This window comes from Podarcis erhardii (genome assembly GCF_964252035.2).
Source record: "Podarcis erhardii genome assembly, chromosome: 1".
Taxonomy (NCBI): Eukaryota; Metazoa; Chordata; class Lepidosauria; order Squamata; family Lacertidae; genus Podarcis; species Podarcis erhardii.
In genome coordinates, this window is record NC_138497.1 from 111,268,553 (window position 1) to 111,291,045 (window position 22,493).

Below are 22,493 nucleotides of genomic sequence, written 5' to 3' on the forward strand. Positions count from 1 at the left end.
TTTTCTTCCAGAAAGTGCCTGTGTTGCTTAGCAACTAATTGTATCATCTCCCCCCCCCCCCAATAAATTAAGACCTCTAAATTAAGACAGCAGGTTAGCAGATTGTGCTCTATGAGCACAGTCTCTGGTCACTTCCAAATGACCTGTTTCTTGAGCTGATTTCTTAGTACAGTTTGCAGGGAGGCTAGATGACATTGGCTATTTACTGAGCATTCATTAAGATTCATTTGCGAGAAGGAGGAGGAGGAGGTGTCAACTGTCACCAGGTCTGGGGCAGGGGAGTCTGTTGCACAAAAGCAATTTGAACTTGCCAGTATGTGACTGATTGCCTCCCCAAATCCGTGACAGTCAGGAAAACACCCTTTGTTTTTGGAAGGGAGTGGTCTTCCATTTATCTTTTCCTTCCCTCAATGCAGCCATTATGTAAGTCGCACGAAGGCTTTGGTATCAAGGATATTTAAAAAAAAGTATTATATCCCAGATATGATTTTCCCATAGGCTCAGGGGTATTTCAGTCTGGTTCTTCCATTGCTGAGCTATCGTTCATCGTGCTGCAGTCAGTAAGAAGCCTACTAGTTCTCTGTGGTGCAGGGTGGAGCTTAAGTCTATGTCCAAAGATAGCAGGGCAAAGGCAGGATTTGGAGAAAGGGTTTGGCCTTTCATTGCGGATATAATGGAGAAAACAAACACCATTCAATGTACTGCAGGATAAGTGTTTAATGGTTATTGTATTTGCTTAAAAACCAATAAAAATGTGTATTAAATTTTTTAATTGTCATCATCATCATCTGTTTGGGTAAGCAATAGAGGTCAAAGCAACACAAAGGGGAGACAGGTTAGAAATTACTTTTGCACAGAGTTTGAGGGAAACTGTAGACGGCTTACGACTGCCAGTTCTATCAGGCTCCTTCCTTGCTCGAATGTCACCTAGCAGTAGCCATTCAATCAGGCTGCAGCTGAGAGAGATGGGAAGCAGGGTAACTGAAGCAATGTTGGCTCCTCTCTTTTAACTCTCCATCTAAGAGCTCTGTAACTAAGAAATAGTGCCAGAGTTTGCTCCCCCAGCCCTTTTGTGTCATTCACGTTTTCTAGATTGTAAACCTGAGGGCAGGGACTGTCTTATTACGGATCTTTGTTAGCCACTCTGAGAGTAAAAATGCTTCAAAAATGTATTACCTCGTCTGCACACATATGGATTCCCTGCTTTGAAACCCAAGAACTGGATGTTGCAAGGAGCAGAAAAGGAAGACCAGAGCCCTCTATCAAGAATTATCTGCCCACATAAATATTCTAGCCTCCTCAGTGAGGTTAGAATCAAAGCACTTTTGGAAAGGATCGTTCTCTTACTGCTGATTTCCCGATAGACTGTTGGATTTCGTTCAGGAACTCCAACTGCTGCTCTACATCGTCTAGCTTCCCTTCCATTAGCTGGCTCCGGATAATTCCTGTAATGCAAAGTCATCCCATTTCAGCTCTGCTCTGCATAGAGCCTTCGGTGTTTAGAATTCCTTTTTCATTAAACCAGGCTTCAAAGTCTATAGGAACGCAAGAGAGGCTCAAAGACAAGGAGGAGAGGCAATAAGCTGATGAGAATGCAAATCACACTAAAAAAGTCAATCACCCAGATTACTTGCAGTGATAAAATTATTCAGGGGGTGGGGGTGGGGAGGAGAGAGGAATCGGCTTTGCATACTCTTGAAAACTCAAATCTGTTTTTAAGCCATACCAGTTAGTGCGGGAACGCTTGTTTCGTCGAGAGCCATGGCAGTCTTGTACCATTTTAAGGCCTCCTTCGTTTTCCCCTGCAAGATCATCTGGTAGCCAAGCTCTGTAGCGATATCTGCATTGTGGGGGTCTAAGCTGAAAGCTCGTTCCACCAAAGTCTGAGTCTGCTGAAGGATCAGTGGGTTGCGGCCACACTATAATTAATAACAGTTTCCAACATGAACACTTTAGCAGATTTAAAATCCTCCACTTCACTGTTTTCTTTTTTAAAGCTTTAGAAACAGTCACTAAATGTCAAAATAAAAATTTGCAAACATTTGTATGAAAGGGCGGCGGTTTGTTTGGGTGGCATGAAACACCGGTATGATCACAACTTACATAATCACCTGAAGAACGTCCTCTTGCATTACTAACTGCAATTGAATGCACAGAGTAAAAACCCAGTTCCTCAGCGCTGCTCATGCTGCAGTGCACCACTGAATTCAGAAAAGCGGCCAATGCACATGATTACACAACTTATGGCAGCTACTTTCCTCCCTCTCTAACCCCTGACAGCTCCCAGCTCAGGGCAAAACACATCAGCTCGTGAATTTGCCATGAGCACAACCTCCACTTATATGCCACCACTCGGCTCAATTTTATTTATTTTTTGCTCAGGGTGAATGAGTCAAGCAATCCATTTGTCACAAGAAGACAGCCGCCACAGACAAAGTCCTTGCGGCGGACGGCGGGGTGGGGGGGAAGCCACCACAACAAACAAGGGGCCTTTGGAGTGGGGAGGAACAACCAACAGATTAACCAATGCTCATTTCCCATCACAATCAAAATGCACTTCATACTATAAAGAAAGATTCCGAGTGAACGCTTAACCTTCCATTCTGAAACAGAAACAGCTGTGCATCTCTTAGAGCACTTTGGTGCACAGCTAAACAAGCCAAGAGCCTACTAAAAAGATTCAGACACATCTGTGTACAGGATTATTTATGCCCGATAGGTACCAATCCAAACCCAACATATACAGGGGCTTCCCATTTTAATGAAGGGAAAATTACCAGCTCACAGCGGAAGGATCACAATCAATGTCTTCGATGGGACTTTTCAAAATAAATGCCCACTTACGGTTCTGCTGAACACCAACGCTGTTTTGCAGAAGAGCTGGGGGTTATGTGGTTCCAACTTATCCAACGCACTAATCAAATCTTCCAACTTTGAGGAAGCCTGAGGAAGGGCAAATGAACACCGGTCTTGGTATTGGGATAAAATGAGGAGGGAAATATGTGGGTTTTGAACAGCTGAGCCCCATAAAATTATTTTATATGGAGCTGCAATGTGTTCTCATGCCAACAGCTACATTTTACACAAACCCACTCCGAAAGCATTGCAGCAGTGCAATGTATGCTAACCTGAGTACTGTAATATACAAATGCATACTTAATGGCATTCCACTTAATGGCAAGAGAAGAAAACATACTCTTAAATAAATGCCTGAGAGCTAAATGAGGCACACACACTCCATCTTTCGCGGTACGGTGGTCCCTCAGGTTACAGACGCTTCAGGTTACAGACTCCGCTAACCCAGATAATACCTCGGGTTAAGCACTTTGCTTCAGGATGAGAACAGAAATCGCATCGTGGTGGCACAGCAGCAGCAGGAGGCCCCATCAGCTAAAGTGGTACCTCAGGTTAAGAACGCACCTCCAGAACGAATTGAGTTCTTAACCTGAGGTACCACTGTACTTTATACGTGAGTTTAGACTAGAGCCTTGCAGAAGTCCTTTGTGAAATCAAATGTTTACCATCAGGAGAAAAGAATATTTTGTGTCCGGTCTAGTAAACATGTCTTAATTGGGCAGCATAGGCCAAGCTTTGGATGGCTGCATTCCAATTACCACAATCAAAAGGAATCCTTCTCTGAAGCAACCACATACAACTAATACATGGCTACAACTTTCCAGAGAATAATGTACTGGAAAAGCTGCCCTGCAAACAGATTTTTAAAGATATATATTTTCTTCAAGTTAAGCAAAGTACATTTAATTATTATTTTTTAGCAATTATCCATCTCTCGTTTGCAAAAAACAAACAAACTGTTTACTGTCTTGAAGCTATAAAAAGCCAGACTGTATTATTGCTACAGTCTCCATTGACTTTTCTAGAATGGGAGTCGTCTTTTAAGCGTTCCTTGTGTGGTTTTAGAATCTGACCTTTCCAAGACTACACTGAATATACTATTATAGACCTCTTTCTCTTTGGTTTCCTTCCACCCCGGAAAATAAAGCCAAAAAATGCAAACTGGGAGTGGGGGAAATGCCTCCTCATAAAGAATTAGACCAAAGAGCCACGAACCATCCAACTAGTCTCCAAAGGATTTTCATCATGTGGTTCTTGAGGCATAGCACCCTTATTCCCTCTTTTGCCACACAGAAAAATCACATTCGTTTCTGAAACTTTCCTAAGCTTCAGTTTGTGGTATGGTAAAAACAAGGATGGGGAACCTGCATCCCTTCAGATGGTGTTGGGACTCCTACTCCCATCATTCCTAGCCAGTGTGGCCAATGGTCAGGCATGATGGGAGTTGGAGTCAAGCAACATTTGGATGGCCACAGCATCCCCAACCTTGGCATGTCTGGTCTACTGCTCAAGAACAAACTCCTAATAAGTTTACTTGGTTCCTTATGCTCAAGATAGTTGTACGTACCACAAAAGCTTGATTTGTTTTTAATTCAAAAGCATGTTCTTATAATGTACTTACCAAGGGCCACGGTGTTAATTAATAGAAAGTTTACTACAGCCTTTAAAATATAGTTAAAGTTACCACATATTTCGGAAATTTCCTATGTTTGGAATATAAGATTTTAAAGATGCATCCCAACAGAGTTCTACATCTGAGTAGACATGTATAGAATTGCACTGTTAGTAGCTATTATTTTCCCAATTAACAGATACCATTTGACAGTGAAGAAATGCCAACAACGACAAACCGTGCTCTTCATTTGTTCAGGATATGTATATTTAAATAATTAGTAACTTAAAGCAAACCTGGATGCTAAATTATGTACTGACCTCAGATATATTTCCTTCCCTACACAAATAATGAATGGCCTCCATTTTTAAAGCGTCCAAATTAAGAGCATCTTTCTGCAACAACCTAGAACAAAATGAGACAGGAGCTGTATCTTTACAACACGACTGATTATATGTTTTCACATAACAGAGGGCCAACGCTCATATGAACAAGGAGTTCCCTGGGCAAGTTATCAGCGTTCAATGACACAGAGAACACTTAAGTGTCCAAGAGGCCTCACCAATCCATTCTGCTCTCAAGAAAAAACTCATACTACAATTGAACCCCACCTTCCAAGACCTTCAACAATCCACTGCAGAAGCAGAGAAGGTACCATATTTTCCCCTCCATAGGATGCACTTTTTCTGTCTTAAAAACTAAGGGGAAAAGTCTGTGCATCCTATAGAGCGAATGCAGGGGGGAGGCAGGCAGGAAAAGCCCCCAAGAGCAACACACAAGCTTTGCGCGGTTCTTGCGGGCTTTTCCCCAGGAGGGAGAGGGACTGACGCGGCCTGTCAGTCCCTTCTCCCTCCTCTAGAAAAGCCTTGCGCAACCTCTCCAGCTGCGGGAGGCTGAGCAAGGCTAAAGAGGAAGCAAGGGCAGCGAGCGCTGTGGGGGGGGGGGGAACCTGGGCTTCCCCCGCAGCCCCGAGATGCTCTGGGAGAAGCGGACAGGCTGCGCGCATTTCCCCCCCTTGATTTCCCCCTCTAAAAACTAGGTGCGTCCTGTGGTCCGGTGTGTCCAATAGAGCGAAAAATACGGTAAGTGAGAAGGTAAGAAGGCACTGCTTGCCACCAGTGGCGTGTGGTGGAAATTTTCGTAGGTGAAGAGTGCCAGAGGCACCAGCTTGTGAGGGTGATTGGTGGGTGGGTGGGTGGGTGTGAGAGAGAGACAGAGAGAGAGAGCATTGTGCCTCCATCCCTAAGCTGGGCAGAAGCTTCCGGGGTTTTGGGAAGGGGGCACCAGGCCTATGACAGGATACTGGAGCCCTCCTGCCTCCTTCCCAAAACAATAGCAACCCACCTCTGTGCAGTCTCGGTTGCCTGTTCCCATTCTTGCAGAGCCAGCTGCAGCTTCATTTTCTTTATAAAAGAAGGAAGGAATTGTGGCGCGTGGGCTATTATTTGATTCACCATCTCCAAAGCTCCTGAGTAATTCTGGCGCATTTCAAAATATTGTGCCTAATGAAACACAAAGGAAATCCCTTAATCCTCTACATTTCCAAGCAGAAAGGAAAGATGTTTTACGGAACATACCACTCCCTCCCTAAGCAACATTATTCTAGTCTCAAACACATCAAAGTCTACTTCAGAAACTCTTTACACATGTTTCCCAAATGTGGGTCTCCAGCTTTTTTGGGACTACAATCCCCATCATCCCTGACCACTAGTCCTGCTAGCTAGGGATGATGGGAGTTGTAGTTTCCAAAAAACAGTTGGGGACTGATTCTATGCAACCATGGATGGGCCCTGATCTTATATGTAATGCAGAGAACACCACATTACCTGTACCATTTAAAATAATGAAATGACAAGAGATAGTGAGCAGTTTCCTAAAATTTTCAGACCTGCGTTCCCATCCCATGCCTGGGACTAACTCCGAACATTTATTCCGATACTCACATTGAGCAACCCAGACTAGGTGTAAAGCAATCTGTGTGAGATCCATTGGCACGCGCCACAATCTTGGTTATATTAACAGGCAAGGATTAAAAGCTTCTATTTTAATAACGGACTTACTTTACCCATCAGGCCAAAGGTATCGTTTCCATTTTGCAGCCCTTCATCAAAGTATTTCACAGCTTTTTTAATACTTGCTTCTTTTCCAGAGGTGACATCAAGCCACCCTTTCAAAATCAATCCCTGCAAAGAAAAGCAAAATGTTAAAATGCGGGATTCTTAAAGAAAGCTTTCAGGAAAAAATGGTTTTTAGAACATCCATCCTCACAAAGTTGGCGTGAAAGAGATCTCTTTCTGTTTTACCAACTGGGACTCGTGACTGGGAAAGCCATCTAGAGTCTCAACAACAACCTTCCAAACCCAAAACAGCAATTCCAAATGTACTGTTCAAAACACTAGGTATACCATATGAACTGCACCAGATGAAATGTTAAAAGGGGGAACTCAGGAAATGTGGCGAGCCAAGATCCTGAAAATCCAAATGTCTGCACACCCAAGATCCCTGCGAAGCACCAATAATGGAAACACAAGGAACTCTCTTATATGTTCAAATTTGCATCTTTTGGAGTGGCCATAGTACAGCCTCTGTTACAATGCTGCTACTTCACATCCATACTAAGAGAAACGGAAAACGCTAACTGCAGAATCATTTAAAACTCTGCTTCTGCCAGTTCCAAGGTATCGTCTTTATACCGTGTGAAGGATGAAGCCTCTTGCCTTGGCTGAGATGTTCTAATGTTGAAGAGAGGGTTAGAGAAAAATATTTGTGAGCCAAGAAGCCTTAAAACACTCCAGAGTCTAAGGCCGTCATATAATCTGTTCGACTCCAATCATTCTCCTAATGTTTCATGCCGTTAGTATGCAACTGGCTGGTGAGAAAGCATTCAAAACAAAATTCACGATTTTTGCAATTTAAACTTGATGGGAAAACACCCACGTTTATGCACAGCACATGGCGTTTCTGTGTCAGCAGCTCAGAGAAAACCCCAAGCATTGGGAACATCTGTGATTCAGACCCATTAGATGGCTTAGCTGCCTCAAACAACGCTATTGGCTAGTGACTCATTTCGGTTAATGAACCAGACACGCTTAACAGCTAACTAAAGAGAAACCATCAGGCTAGTTTTTAACAGTACTGATTCCGCCAAGATATTCCTTGAGCGTTAAATGAAGCAGTAATAACAGGCTATGATCTACAGGATGACTCAGCATAGCTGAGGGCTAGCAAGTCTCGTTCTATAGCAAGCAGATATACCAAGTGTGACTATGGGAAGCGGCTTACCTCTGTGCTGCCATTCGAGATCTTGATCATTCTGTCAACGTATTCGCGGGCTTTCTCGTGGCGCCCAATATGCCACAAGAACAAGCCTGCAAAATACAACGCCTGCTGCCCTGCTACTTTGCGTTGCTCCTTCAGCTTGGCATCCAGCTCCACAATGGCTTCTCGATCTGATTAAAATCAGTAAAGCGGGGGTTATTTAAACCACAACAGTGGGTGTGTGGAAACAGCCCAATTCGGCCTACTGTCTTCGGTACATGCTACAGATATATGGCAAGACGTCATGCAACAGGGGCAAACTCCCTACCGCCATGGTTTAACAGTAAAAATATTAGGAAGGCCGCTTTGGATCCTCCTGCTGTTAAACTTGAAATGGATGATTCCTCTAGCTAAGGTATTTCTGGTTCAAATTCAGTTGCCCTTTCCCAGAGGAGCATCTCCCTGAAATCAGCGGCACTTTTCCTTAAGCATGTGTGCGCAGGATTGCAGCCTCAGGCAATTTTAAATGGGGAGGCAGGGAATGAATGTGGGAGGGGGGTTGCAATGGCTTTCTGGAAGAGGCACTCTGAGCAGGTGCATTTCGGTTAGGTCAGATTACGCCGCAACATTTTATTGAAGGCCCCACGTGCTTCCACATTAAACAGGACAGCAAATGAAATGTTAACTCACATAATAATAATAATAATAATAATAATAATAATAATAATAATATACTTTTAATACCCTGCCATCTGGCTGCGTTTCCCCAGCCACTCTGGGCAGCTTCCAGCAGAATATTAAAATACAATGATTCATCAAAAGTTAAAAGGTTCCCTAAACAGGGCTGCTTTCAGATGTCTTCTAAAAGTCCAATAGTTGTTTATTTCTTTGACATCTGATGGGAGGGCATTCCACAGGGCGGGTGCCACTACCGAGAAGGCCCTCTGCCTGGTTCCCTGTAACTTTGCTTCTCTCAGTGAGGGAACTGCCAGAAGGCCCTTGGAGTTGGACCTCAGTGTCTGGGCAGAACAACGGGGGTAGAGACACTCCTTCAGATATACTGTGCTGAGGCCGTTTAGGGCTTTAAAAGTCAGCACCAACACTTTGAATTGTGCCCGGAAATGTACTGGGAGCCAATGTAGGTCTTTCAGGGCCAGTGATGTGTGGTCTCGGCGGCCGCTCTCAGTCACAAGTCTAGCTGCCACATTCTGGATTAATTGCAGTTTCCGGGTCACCTTCAAAGGTAGCCCCACGTAGAGCGCATTGCAGTAGTCCAAGCGGGAGATAACCAGAGAATGCACCATTCTGGCGACACAGTCTGCGGGCAGGTAGGGTCTCAGCCTGCGTACCAGATGGAGCTGGTAAACAGCTGCCCTGGATACAGAATTGACCTGCACCTCCATGGACAGCTGTGAGTCCAAAATTACTCCCAGGATGCGCACCTGGTCCTTCAGGTGCACAGTTACCCCATTCAGGACTGTTGGCTTTATTCGTTGTAGAGATAGTTCAAACTGTACCTGGATTTGGTCTCTTTTTATGGGCATAGATCATTGCCATCATTGTGCAAAGGGACACGTCCTGCTTGTTTTTAAGAGGTTCAAGGTCGAGAAGAGCCTCCTGAATGTGCCCTAAGGAATCAAATTCAAGAAGGTTAAGTTGCATTTTCTGGTGCCATGGAATACGTGCTTCATCAAGCAGAGGAAAACAGGAAGCTGCCTTGTACCAAAAGCCAGACCACTGGTCCATCTAGCTCACATGCCAGGGGTCCTCCAGGATTTCAGACAGATAGCACTCCCAGCTCTGCTACGAGATGCCTGGGGACTGAACCTCAGACCTTCTGCAAGCAAAGCAGATGCTCCTCCTTATAAATAATAATTTCCTTATTAGTACCCTGCCCATTTGACTCGGCCACCCTGGGTGACTTCCAACAAATATAAAAACACAATAAAACATTGCACATTGAAAGGCTTCCCTATACAGGGCTTCCGTTCCCCTTAGTCTGCACATCTCAGTTATTAAGTACTCTAAAATTCCTGCAGTGTGGTGGAGGGTGCTTACCTGACCTCCCAACAGTGGAGTTGCTGCTGTTTACTGGGAGGGAGGCACGGGCAAGGAATGTTCTACAAGTGTGTTTGCATAATATCAACCCACTTGTCTTCCCATTCAGCGGCGGCAACTCCTCTGCTAGGAGGTCCCCACTACCCACTACAGAATTATCAATATAGCTAAAGCATCTCTCTGCGTATCTTTACATCGGGTGGTATCCAGCATACTCTGTCGTGCTCTGAGTAAACCTGCCAAAATCAGCGGGGTTTAACGTTCCGAAAGATATTCAGTCAAAAGCCTTACCTTCCATCAGCCTGCCGTAAATGCGGTAAAAAACGAAGATTGGGTCATTGCCAAACAACTTGAGGCCTTCGCTGGCAAGTGTCTGAATGTGACGAAAGTAGCCTTCTTGGCAATAGTAATTAATGAGTGTCTGCAAGGAAATGATACAATCACACAGGTGTAAATACTAATAAAACTGAGATCATTGAGTTAGGAGAGCTACTTCCAGCGCCATACAGTTGAGATGAAATGAGAAGTTAGTGCGATCTGCAAGCTTACTCTGGGAGCTTTATTTTGCTAAAAGGTGGGATAAAAGTAAATATGCACCCCTCTCTTTCTGCAGATGTTCCCATTGTGCCGCCTCCACTCGTGACTTTGTACAGTCCTGCAGAACTCTTCTTAGAGTGGGCCAAATCCTGTTCCTGAGAAGTTTCAAGTGTGTGCCTAAAATTGCAGAGTGTCAATGTGGTATGTTGGTACTGGCAAACATATGTAACATATGTACACTCATCGGGGAGATGGGAATGGCTGCAGCTGCCTTTTGAGCACGCACACGGTGACAAACTCACAATTTGCTGCTTTGTAATCTATGTAACGGAAAAAGAGGCTAAGTTTGCTGCTGTTCCCTCATGCTTGTTTACTTCACAGAAACATTGAATGGTAGAGTTGAAAGGGGTCCCAAGGGTCATCTAGTCCAACCCCCTGCAATGCAGGAATAAAAACACACTGTCCCATGGACTGCAAGAAGAACAAACCTATCCATTCTGAAGGAAATCAGCCCTGAGTGCTCACTGGAAGGACAGATCCTGAAGCTGAGGCTCCAATACTTTGGCCACCTCATGAGAAGAGACGACTCCCTGGAAAAGACCCTGATGTTGGGAAAGATGGAGGGCACAAGGAGAAGGGGACGAAAGAGGGCGAGATGGTTGGACAGTGTTCTCGAAGCTACCAGCATGAGTCTGACCAAACTGCGGGAGGCAGTGAAAGAAAGAAGTGCCTGGCGTGCTCTGGTCCATGGGGTCAGGAAGAGTCGGACACGACTAAACAACAACAACAACAACATTCTGTGGGATGGGTGTTTCGCTTCATTTTGTCTTACTTCCAAAGGGAGAGAAAAAGAAAGGTAGGGGGGAGAAGATGGAAAGGTTCGCTGCCTCCCCCGCCCCCATCTCTTGCTTGCTTTGTTACGCGAGAGCTGGGAGCTTTCCAAAACGTCGCGGGGAGAAAAGGAGGAGCGCAGAAGCCGCCGAGAGGGGCGCGTTTCCCGCGAGGAGAGGGGCGCGGGCGCGGGAGGAAAGAACGGGAAATTTCGCTCGCGGGTCGGAGGGAAGGGACGAGCCGAAGCGCCTCTGACAAACCTGCAGCAAGGAGGGATCCATGGCTGCCGGAAGCAGCGGCCCTGGTTGCTAACGCGACTGCAGCAGCGTCCAGGGGAGGCGCCTGAGGAAGGGAAGGCTGGGCCTTGCCGGGCGGGTCCTCCTCGCCCTACTAATTCGTTGCCGCAAGGGGAAAAAAAAGAACCCCAACCATCCCTCCCCTAGCCTTCGCTCCGGGGGCAGCGCGATGCTTTGAGTACGGTGCGAGCTCCCGTGGACGGGACGGCGCATCTTCGGAGCTGGACGCAGCGCTGGATGCGCAGGCTGGGGCTGGGGAGGAAGAGGGCTCCCATGGTTACCTTGGGGGGAAAGGAGTGGGTCCGGGGGTGGGGAGGTGCTTCGATTGACACACACAAACACGCCTCGCATAGAATAACAGAGTTGGAAGGGACCCCGAGGGGCATTTCTGGTCCGACCCACTGCAGTGCAGGAATCGGTGCCCAACATCACGCTCAAACCCACGACTCTGAGATGAAGAGGCTCATGCTCCACCGACCGAGCGTCAAGCTGTTCAGACGTTCCGGGTTTTTGGAAAGGGGCAAAAAGTGGTCTGGGGAGGCCAGCTTCTCACCGAGGACGCGTAAAAACAGCGGCCTTGCACTTTGTCTCGTATGTCTGGTTCTACAAATGCAGGAAACCACTCTCGAAAGCTGCCAAACTTTGTCGCCCATGGAGGGTGGGGTGGAAGCTGCTTCCTCGCGCCCATGATCTACCTATGTGAGTCCTGGTTGTTTTAAAGGCAACAACAACAACAACAACAACATTTTTTTTATTTATATCCCGCCCTCCCCAGCCGAAGCTGCGCTCAGAGCGGCTAACAACAGTAAAATAATACAGCATTCTAAAATCAATTCATTATAAAATCAGTTCAAATCAAATTAATGGCAACCATTGGGCTAGAGTTCTATGAGGATTACCAAAGGCAAGCAAAATAAGAGAAAATTAAGCTCCTTTTCATTTGCTGCTTGATGTTGTTGTTGTTTTAAATAGCATCAGATCCTCTTTCCAAACAAAACGAGGACAGAAAACCAAATCCTGGGATAGCAGAAGCAATGCTTTTGTGATAGTACTCATCCATATAGTACCGTCCCCTCTCTTTTTCTCTGTGTTGCTGCCCATGATACTTCGATCAGGACATGAGTAACTGGCAGTTCTTTTCGGGGGAAGGAGCGGGGGGGGGGTATCCGTCCAGGTTGGGCTGTCTTACACTCAGCGCACGTCTCAGGCGCCAGTTTTGCAGACCCGCACGCTGGGCTCTGAGTCCGCATGCAGGAATTTCTCCTCCATTCCAACGGGAGCCGGAAATGCGGTGTTACGCGTTCCTCCTCCTCCCTGCGAATCAGAAGGGAAGCTCTTGAGCGCTGCCGGCGATGGGAAGGTTCGCTCGTCAACATCTTGTGTTGGCACTGGATTGGCTGGAGGTTCGCTTTTATGGAGAGGAGCGGACGCCGGAGTGAGTTTCTATTGGCTTACGTCGGAGACGGCAAAGGGGTCGTCAGAAGTCCCACCGTTTTGCTGCAACGAAAAGCGGGCGCTCGCGCGCTCAAGTAGCAACTCTCTAGCAGCTTCAGCCAGCAATGTTCAACCCCCTGTCCTCCAACAATAGTTACACAGTTATATAGTTATCATAGCAGAACGAGACTGTCTTATATCACCCATCAACATTTTTGTGAATAACGAAGAGTCTTGTAGCGCCTTAAAAACCGTGTTCTCTCTCGTCTTCTTTTTTGCTGCAGAAGACCAGCGCGCTACTGTTCTGATGTTATGAGTTGTCTGATTATATTGTGAATAATTGAGCTTTGCATGGAAACATGTATATCACGACCAATTGACTCTAGTAGCTTAACTTTCCCGTCCTCTGTGGTCGTGTATGTAGATAAATGTACTGTATATGTCAGCTGTCAACGTTTCCCTTTTTTAAAGGGAAATTCCCTTATTCCGAATAGGATTCCTCACAAGAAAAGGGAAAAGTTGACAGCTATGGTATATGTGCGTGTGTTGCATATGTTTGCACACACAAATCGCGCACATAGCCAGGAGCGAATCTAGTATGAAATGAATGCAGCTTAAACTTCAGGAGGGCCCTAATCCCAGAGGGGCCCCAGAAGTGATTTTAGTCCACGTTGCTTAACAATTTTGGGTCTAGTAGACCCAATTTGAGCCGCATGACACAAGCTGATTATTATTATTATTATTATTATTATTATTATTATTATTATTATTTTGTATATATTCCAACAATCCGAACATTTGAGAGTCAGTAGCACAGACGTTGTAAAGGTATAGGGATCAGTCATGGAACAACCCCATGGAGGAAGAGAACAGTGGTTACCCAGACCTTGTTGTTAGTGGCGAAGGGGCCCTCGTGACAGTTCAAGCTTCAGGGATCCCAAAACGTAGGTCCACCACTGCACAAAAGCTGCCTTCCAACTGCAGATCACCGTATACATCTGAAGAGATTGTCACAATAAATCAGTGCGTCTTTGACGTACCAAAAGGCTCACCTTGGGTGTCTTTCTGTTGTTGTTTTTATTGGCACAGGCTGTGGCTGGAATCCTAACCCCATGGAATTCAACATGAATTTCTTCTGAGTAGACATGGTTAGGATCGCTCTGGAAGCTCGGCTTCTCTGGAGATTATATTAATATTTAAAACCTGTTTGCACACTTCAGGCAGGCACTCGGTGCTGACCATTACACATAATGCACACAGTAGAAAGCCAAGTGAATGGATCACCCCTCACCTCTCAACCCAAGCACAAATACACAAACACCCACACAATCCTTACACTGCTCTGTAAAAGGGAGAGAATATTATTAGAACACTGAAAAAACGAGTGTTTCAAGCCTATCAACATAATGTTTCTTTGCTAAGTGGCTAGCTACAGCAGTACTTGCCTCTGGTAGCTCAGTTGATTGGGGCGTGATGCTGATGATGCCAAGGTTGCAGGTTCAATCCCCATAAGGAACAACTGCATATTCCTGCATAACGGGGTTGGATCCTCAAGGTTCCTTCGAACTCTCTGATTCTACAATTCTGTATTCCAACCACGGTTATGGGTGAGTTTAGGAGGTGCATTTGACAACAGCATATGGACAATACAACCAGTCTATTACAATATTCTATAATATAATATATTAAGTAACTCCCATGAAATCAAACATCCATACTGGATGTTTATTGTGCTCAGCATAGGCATGCTCTGTTCATGCACTTTATACATGGCACCTGCATGAACAAAACATTTCAGTTGTTATTCTGGGCAGTAATGGATTGTATAGCCCAGGGGTCAGCAAACTTTTTCAGCAGGGGGCCAGTCCACTGTCCCTCACACCTTGTGGGGGGCCAGACTATATTTGGGTGGGCACGAATTCCTATGCCCCACAAATAACCCAGAGATACATTTTAATTAAAAGGACACATTCTACTCATGTAAAAACACCAGGCAGGTCCCACAAATAACCCAGAGGTGCATTTTAATTAAAAGGACACATTCTACTTATGTAAAACAACGCTGATTCCCAGATCGTCCGCAGGCTAGATTTAGAAGGTGATTGGGCCGGATCCAGCCCCTGGGCCTTAGTTTGCCTACCCATGCTATAGCCATTCCCTTTCCTACACCCTCTGTTGCCTCTCCAGGAATCAACTATTGCTTTAGCGCTTCCCTTTCCAAATAGCATTGCCTTTATATTTATGCATATTCCCCCCTCTCTCTTTCTGCCCCTCCCAACTGCAGCAGGGCGCAGTCATGAGCATGAGTGCTGAAAGGATGTGGGGGGAGGATTGAATCCTTCTACATAATGGCCCCAATGAAAATCTCTCTCCATCTCATACCTCGTCCTGAGACACATCTGGCACTTGGGTCAACAAACTGCTCCACTGACTTGCATGCAGACACGGTGTGCTTTAAACAACTAAAACAAAACAACATTTTAAACAAGATGAGTATGATCATGCTCCGAGTACAAGCATGGCCACTTTATCTTTTTCCTGCTTCCTTTTCCCCCTCACAGCTGCAGTCCATCCAAATAAGCAAGATATAAGAAGTTACAAGATCCAGTTTTACATCAATATTAATAAATCTTTTCGTAAGAAAAATAAAGGTAGAATCTTGGATTTCACACCATTTGTTCTGGGAAGTGATTGCGAGGGAGGGGAAAACCATCTAAACCATGAGGTGGGAACCTTTATCTGCTGAGGAACGCATTCTGGCAACATCGTGGCCATTGGTCTTTTGCTGTTTCAGATCTTTTAACAATTTTTAAACTGCTTGATGGTTGCCTGTTGTTTATAATTATTTTAATTGTTGTTTTTTTAATTCTGTACTATACTATTTTATGTATTTTGTATGATTTGTTGATATTGAGATGCTCACATAACAGGCGGTGTGCACGCGTTTGAAAAAATTAGAAATGAAAGGATGGAATGCATGTACTTATTTGTCTAAGTGTACAAATTATTATCATTATTACTTGTTGATCATCAGATGGTGCTGAAAAACAGCCTTCTCCATCAGTGATTGGCTGGCAGTAGTGCAAACAGCGCTGACCACCTGATTAGCTGGGTGAGAATCTTGATCCTGCACTGTGAAAACTGAATACAAAATCTCTGGTACTGGATGCAGGAGCCATAATCCTGGCACTCAGCCCAAACATGTCTCCCATGGGCAATTTTCTCAGAATGAACTCTTGTTAATATCAATGGAACTTTGTTCCATGCAAGTGTGCTTGAAGTCACTACTTAGTTATGTTCCTATTTGCATCAGTGTCCGGGATTGGCTTGTTGAGGAAAAGTGGTGGGTGACGCCTGCCCAAGAGCCCCCCAGGGAGGGTTGCCATATGTCCTCTTTTTCCAGGACACATCCTCTTTTCCAGGTCTGGTTGCCATATGTATCTGGGTTTTCTGTTTGTTTTTGTTTACAGTAACTGAATATTTTTTTTCCTAGTGTATTAGACTCAAATCTGAGGCACTTGGCTAAGCTAGTCTGCAGCAGAGAATCGCAACAGAGCAGCATCTTAAACTAACTACATACTGTATAAATCCATTCTCTTGTGACCGAACTAAAAGGACGCTGGCTCAGCTACAAGATCCTGGAGAAGGAGTCTGGGAGGGCAAGAGTTAACATCCCTCTGCTCTTAAGGAAAGTCCATATTTACATGTTAACATAGATGTCAACGTTTCCCTTTTTTAAAGGGAAATTCCCTTATTCCAAATAGGATTCCTCGCAAGAAAAGGGAAAAGTTGACAGCTATGCATGTTAAACAGTTTAATAAATTGTTCTGTGCACAAAGATGTGAACATGAGCCAAAATACTGTGGCAAGTGAGGGAGCAATATGTATTGCTATTATTTTGTTGTTGAAAGTTAAGAACATTGCTACTAGCAAAATATCACAGTTTCTATAGCCTGCACATAGTAGGGGTATTTAAAACGAGAGTTATCAAAGGAATCCGTAGTTAGCAGTTGGCAAATGTGTCCTCTTTTTTGCTCTTCAAAATATGCCAACCCTAACACAGAAGATGATTTAGACCCTGGATTGTGGTGGTGGTACACTGGGGAGCAGTCTGGGGAAGGGACAATCTGGGAGGCGCTAGAAGCAGGAGGTTTGAGCAATGGGGGGGGGGGCAGAAGAAAGAGACTCTTCCAGGACAGGGCTGGAGGCTGAGAGTCACAGTGCCAGTGCAGACTCAGAGGGAGAAGTCAGAGGTTGCCAATGCTACCCAGTAGCAGGACAGTCCCAGTTCTCCTGCCCCCCCCGACCCCCTGCTCGAGGAGAGTCCTGCACATTGCTGAGCAATGGGCCAGACAGGCCTAGAAGACGAGCTCGCTCCCTTGATACAGCTTTTGTCTGCTTGCGGGGTGGGGATCTTGAGTGAGAGGTTAGAGAGAAAAGGCAGGACCAGTGGTCAGTTTCAGCAACATCTCCAACTAGAGCTAAAGGACCTCTGCTGTGTTGTTACTTTCTGTGAACAAAAGCTAATTGCCTTTCGTGTCTCAGGTTCTTTCCTGCCCTGTGGATGAGTCTCAGGTTCTTTCCTGCCCTGTGGATGACTTGTGCTCGCCTGACAGCTCCTTGACAATCAGAGGTTGCAATTCATTTTGTCCTAGATACGAAAAATAGCCAAGGAAATTACAATAAAAAATTAATCTTTATTATTTTGCACATTAGTAATGATGTATAGCATTATTTAGGATATTAGTAGCATTTCCTGCATGCAGTTCACCAATACAGTATAAGTTGATTGTTTATTAAAAGAAATAATCTATATTTAACATATCCCATGTAAGAAACATAAAATGTCCTGATGTGTTTGGTTATATAATTCTGCTATTTATTTTTTTCTGTGAAAAAATACTGTGGACCCAAGATATATTTGTAACAGTTCTATTAAAGCATGAGTCAAATGAACAAACACAGTCCGCGTAAATAAAAACAGGAAAAGAACATGGTTCTGTGAAAGAAAAAGGCTACATTTTCTGATGCAGGCACTGCTAGAGATTTAAAATAAAAACATTGCATCTTCTTCCAAGTGCAAAGAATTGCTGGAAGCAAGCGAACTGTGAATCTTTCCTTCACAAATAATTTAATTATTGCACCTTGAAAATGTTTGCAAATACAATTTTAAAAAGCAGAAAGCTACAATTACCCGTCTCTTCTTCGTTTCTTATTTTCTGAAGTTCTTCCGTGAGAAAGTGCTATGGACAGAATGTAACCCGAAAGGCTGCAACGTCAACCTCAAGATAAAATTCATTTCTCATTTTTATGTACATAATGCTCAAAAATAAAACAAACATGATTTTTTTTTTTTACAATATTTATATTTGCTTATAAAATTCTAACCACATTATTTTCAACAGGTTTAGCAGTTTGCAACATGTCTGTACAGTCTGGCTATACATCAGATTGGTTTTCACTTCAAATTTAAAAATGTCAAACAGAAAGAAAAAACCTCTCAAGTAGCTGCAAATATTGCTTAATGATATGAGGGGATGAGGTCTTGTTGAACACTTTTTTTCCACTTTACCTCTGACGTATGGCTTCCCATATTTAAGATTCTGGACACTTGAAGGAAGAGCAGCATAGGCAATATAAACATGCACTGATAGGATCCAAACTATCTATAATGGTACAGAATACATTGTTTTTACCTGTTGAAAGCTTGCACACTAAACCTATTGTGGTACATATTTGATGCAATAAATGTGCTCAGGTCGTTATTCATTTGCTCAAACATGCACCACAGGTAAAATTACTATTTACACAACAGAGGGCTCTTCATTGAACACGTACGCTGGCAACCTGGCTGAGAGCTGAAGATGGCTAAACAATACTGCAGGATGAAGCGGAACAAATTCATAAAGGGGTTTTGGGTCAGTTCAGTTGTTTCTTTTTTTCTTTTCTATTTTAAGGGCACATTGCCTCGAATACACCATACAGGGAAAAATAATTGACACAGACATAAAAACAGCGACTCCCGACTCCAGCTCTAGCTGAGATTTAATTGCCGGTGCAAAAATAATCCATCTTGTTTTGCTCTGGTGAGTTTGAGGGGACTTTAGAGGCATTTAAACACTTGCCCGAATGTAACACAACATGGAACACGTTTGTTAAAGCACCTCAGAACGGAGTATTCCCTCGCAGTTTTAACAAGAGTTGTTAAAAACTCGTTGCTCTTGGTGGACGTAATGTTTTCCCCCCATGCATGATCTATAAGAAGTGCAGCATGCCCCCATGCAAATCATTTTGGTGTGCATATAAGAGAGTCATATAATAGAACGCCTGGTCCTCATACCGACAAAGTAGTACTTACCCCCCTTTCCCCAGCATAAACCCCATTTACAAAAATAGTCACAATGTGTGAATAAAAAGAAAGGAAGGAAGGAAGGAAGGAAGGAAGGAAGGAAGGAAGGAAGGAAAGGAATCCACCAACACAGATTTCGTAAAAAGATGACAAATGTGGCAGTTGAAATGGATATACTTACTGACTGTACTAAGTGTTCTCTGGTTTAACACACACACAAATTAGTGTTCCCCCCCTCCCAACCCCTTTTACTGGTCCCTACAGTCTGATTAGCCATTTTTTCCTCTCCTCTTCAGCAGTGTCAGCTGGTAATGAAAACAGGAACCTCCTCTCATGCTTCCCATAGTTTATATATAGTCACATTTTGACGACGAGGGGTTTCTGTCTTGTTATAGGCACTGACCTTAAAGAATACAGTATATTTGTAAAAACTGTCTGTTTGGCATATACCGCCTAGAGGAGTCCTATTGACACAACTACATTACTCACACAGGCTGTAAACAATTTGTCACCCAATCAGTTTTGTGTTTTTGTTTAAACTGGTGCTTTACTTTTTCTTCTGTACATCTTTACCTTCTTTTTCGTGTTTTTCTTCAATGGGCTTGGTTACGCGGTCGTAGGATGGTGGACAAAGAGCGGTGGACATGGTCAGGTCTGTTTTTTCTGTGTAAGAGTTTTCATTGATCTTGTCAATGAGAATTTCATCCTTGAGACGTTGGCCCGCTCCTCCTTCTAATTTATTTTTATTATATACAAAGGAAGCTTGGTGTATTGTCTGTCTTAGGCGATAACGCCTGTAAGCCCGCTGAATGATGACAGCGGACAACTCCTCTTGTTTACGTTTCAATGTAGTTGTGATGGGCTCGTAGGAGGCCTTGGAAGGGTTGGACTGCATAAAGCGGTCCTCCATCTGTATGCGGAGAGCATCCATCTCTCCACTCTCCCCGAGGACGCGCTTCGTAAAAGCAAACAAGATGTCAAGGCAGTGAATTCTGTCACCACTTACCATGGGTAGATCCATCGCAATAAGCTGAACCTTGTTGGGTTTTGGTAAATGAAGAGGAGGTTCCAGAGCAGCTGCAAACTCTGAGAGTTTTTCAAATTCCATAAACTGGGTTGCATCTGGGTCAAACTTTTCCCAGACTTCATAGAACATCTCAAAGTCGTCCTCGCTCAAAGGCTCAGCACTTTCTTCGGTCGCCACACCAAAGTTCTCCAGAATGACAGCGATGTACATGTTTACTACAACTAAAAATGATATGATGATATAGCTGACAAAGAAGAAGATCCCAACAGAAGGATTGCCACAATCTCCTTTGACGGAGCTTCCTGGGTGGTCTTTTTTAGGGTCACAGTCTGGCGGCCCACTGTTGAGAATGGGAGCTAGCAAGCCATCCCAGCCAGCAGAGGTGGTGATCATGAAGAGGCAGATCATGCTGTTGCCAAAAGTTTCAAAGTTGAACATGTCATCGATTCCCACTTCTCTCTTCACGTAGGCAAAGTTGGACATTCCAAATATAGCGTAGATGAACATGACCAGGAAAAGGAGAAGACCGATGTTGAACAAGGCAGGGAGAGACATCATCAAGGCAAAAAGCAGAGTGCGGATCCCTTTAGCACCCTTGATGAGACGCAGGATGCGACCTATCCTGGCAAGTCGGATCACTCGGAACAAGGTGGGTGACACGAAGTATTTTTCAATAATCTCTGCTAGGAACATACCTGTTAAAAATACAATTAAGCAATAGTCTTAGGGCTAATTGTTTATCAATGCCAATGTCCTGCCTTGACTTACCTGTGAACTTTAAGGAGCTTTCAGTGACAAAGTCTGCAATCCTATGCACAATGACTCAGAAGTAAATCTCATTGAACAAAGCAACCCTTATTTGTAAGTAAACATGCATAGGAATAGGCTGTAAACTGCCAAGTTTCCGACTTTATGGCAGTGTGCAGTAACAGCTCAAGAATGCTAGAAGTCAACTATTATATTTTATCTAACACATAGAAAATTATGTCATCTAAGCCTTTCTAGATTCATTCATCTTAACCTATTGTTATTTGAAATCTAAATCAAGCAGCACATCTGGGAGTAACCAATTTAAATATAACACATTAGGCAATAGTTGGCTTATGCAGATGTCAGAAATGGAACAAAGGCACTTTGGATACTAGAACACAGTGATAACCAACAGAAACATACCTTATCAAGGTAATAAACAAGGCCGAGGCTCCTGCCCTATGGAGCAGGCAAGCCTGCTGGGCTGACATTAAAGGAGGATGGTGGCTGTTTCCATCCAACGTAGCAACTTCTTGGTTCCCCCCTGACAGCTGAGCTGGATGGGTTGCTGCATCCCCACTAGATCTGGCCCTAACTAGTAGGCTGAATGAGTTGGCCACCTCAGCAGCAGATGCTGCAAAATGAGGAGTGGCAATAGGTATTGGTGGACAAAGCTACCATATGTGTGTCAGGCAGCCAGTGGCAGAGCAACATGCTGCAGTCCCCGGAGTGGAGAACAGGCAGGGGCAGGGCTGGTGAGCGTCCCTGGAGGGCACGTGCCCGGCACACATCCTGGGGGGGGGGCAGCCGCGATGGCACCCTTTCCCCCAAATGGTACCCGGTGCGTTCACCCTGCCCCCCTCAGTACACCAGTACAGGCAGCCTGTTCTCCACCCTCATAGGCTAGGCTATTGCCCTCAGGTATAGTGCAAAACATTGCCCCATCTCCAGTGTTGACATAAGAATCAGCTGTTACTCTAGTGAACTTCTTTACATAGTGGGGTGGTGGTAGTGGTTGCTATTTTCACCTTTGCTTCAAGCAACAGAAGGTCTTGGGTCAGTCCCGGTTCCCACATATAGAAGCAAATGGGGCATTCATCAAAAACATTTTCCTTTTCATCATTTCTTTAAGAGCTTGTAAATCATAGCCTTTTGGGGAGTATTGGTTTGTAGATTAAGTGTAAGAATGAACTTAGAAAACATATCCTCGTTGTTGTTGTTTTAAGCAGCTTGTGTGATTTTTGTTTCTCACCCACCCTTCCAATGTGCTTAACCAAATATACTTACCATGCTACTAAAAATAAAAACAGGGTGAGGAAAACCCCCCTGTGTTGGAATGATTTTGGCCCACAGGAGGACTCCCAAAAGTGGAATATGTGACTCACCATCTTTTGGGGATGTTTTCCTAAGAAAGAAACCTGGGGCAAGGGGAGATGCACAGTCTCCAAAGTGGGAATATAAATATACAGGGACTTTCTAACCAAA

At 44.4% G+C, this 22,493-nt stretch overlaps 3 protein-coding genes across 13 annotated transcripts in view; 1 reads left to right on the plus strand and 2 right to left on the minus strand.

Moving 5' to 3' along the window:
- TTC21B (tetratricopeptide repeat domain 21B) overlaps positions 1 to 12,173 on the minus strand; it is a 29,013-nt gene extending 16,840 nt beyond the window's left edge. For 3 of the 4 annotated variants that reach the window (XM_081870630.1, XM_081870629.1, XM_081870628.1), the window contains exons 1-10: positions 12,002 to 12,173; positions 10,076 to 10,205; positions 9,244 to 9,354; positions 7,751 to 7,917; positions 6,529 to 6,651; positions 5,813 to 5,970; positions 4,789 to 4,873; positions 2,845 to 2,943; positions 1,727 to 1,919; positions 1,348 to 1,445 (exon numbers count right to left, since the gene is read on the minus strand). In XM_081870630.1, the coding sequence (XP_081726756.1) occupies positions 1,348 to 1,445; positions 1,727 to 1,919; positions 2,845 to 2,943; positions 4,789 to 4,873; positions 5,813 to 5,970; positions 6,529 to 6,651; positions 7,751 to 7,917; positions 9,244 to 9,354; positions 10,076 to 10,205; positions 12,002 to 12,136 (1,299 nt within the window). In that variant the 5' untranslated portion in view covers positions 12,137 to 12,173. Of the gene's footprint in view, positions 1 to 1,347; positions 1,446 to 1,726; positions 1,920 to 2,844; positions 2,944 to 4,788; positions 4,874 to 5,812; positions 5,971 to 6,528; positions 6,652 to 7,750; positions 7,918 to 9,243; positions 9,355 to 10,075; positions 10,206 to 11,412; positions 11,625 to 12,001 lie in introns of those variants that run through there. The other variant, XM_081870631.1, reaches the window with a different exon arrangement.
- The window catches only part of LOC309348612 (uncharacterized protein), a 51,026-nt gene that overhangs the window by 23,315 nt on the left and 5,218 nt on the right, over positions 1 to 22,493 (plus strand). For 2 of the 4 annotated variants that reach the window (XR_014159489.1, XR_014159491.1), the window contains 2 exons: positions 10,398 to 10,522; positions 15,444 to 15,588. Coding sequence is in view for 2 of the 4 variants with exons in the window: in XM_081874093.1 (XP_081730219.1) it covers positions 10,398 to 10,522; positions 15,444 to 15,533 (215 nt within the window). In the remaining 2 variants the exon portion in view is untranslated. Of the gene's footprint in view, positions 1 to 10,397; positions 10,523 to 15,443; positions 15,589 to 22,493 lie in introns of those variants that run through there. The other 2 variants (XM_081874093.1, XM_081874092.1) reach the window with 1 other exon arrangement.
- The window catches only part of LOC309346495 (sodium channel protein type 1 subunit alpha), a 107,327-nt gene continuing 102,573 nt past the window's right edge, over positions 17,740 to 22,493 (minus strand). For all 5 annotated transcript variants that reach the window (XM_081870335.1, XM_081870333.1, XM_081870334.1 and 2 more), the window contains one exon: positions 17,740 to 20,953. In XM_081870335.1, coding sequence (XP_081726461.1) covers positions 19,779 to 20,953 — 1,175 coding nt within the window. In that variant the 3' untranslated portion in view covers positions 17,740 to 19,778. The remainder of the gene's footprint in view (positions 20,954 to 22,493) is intronic.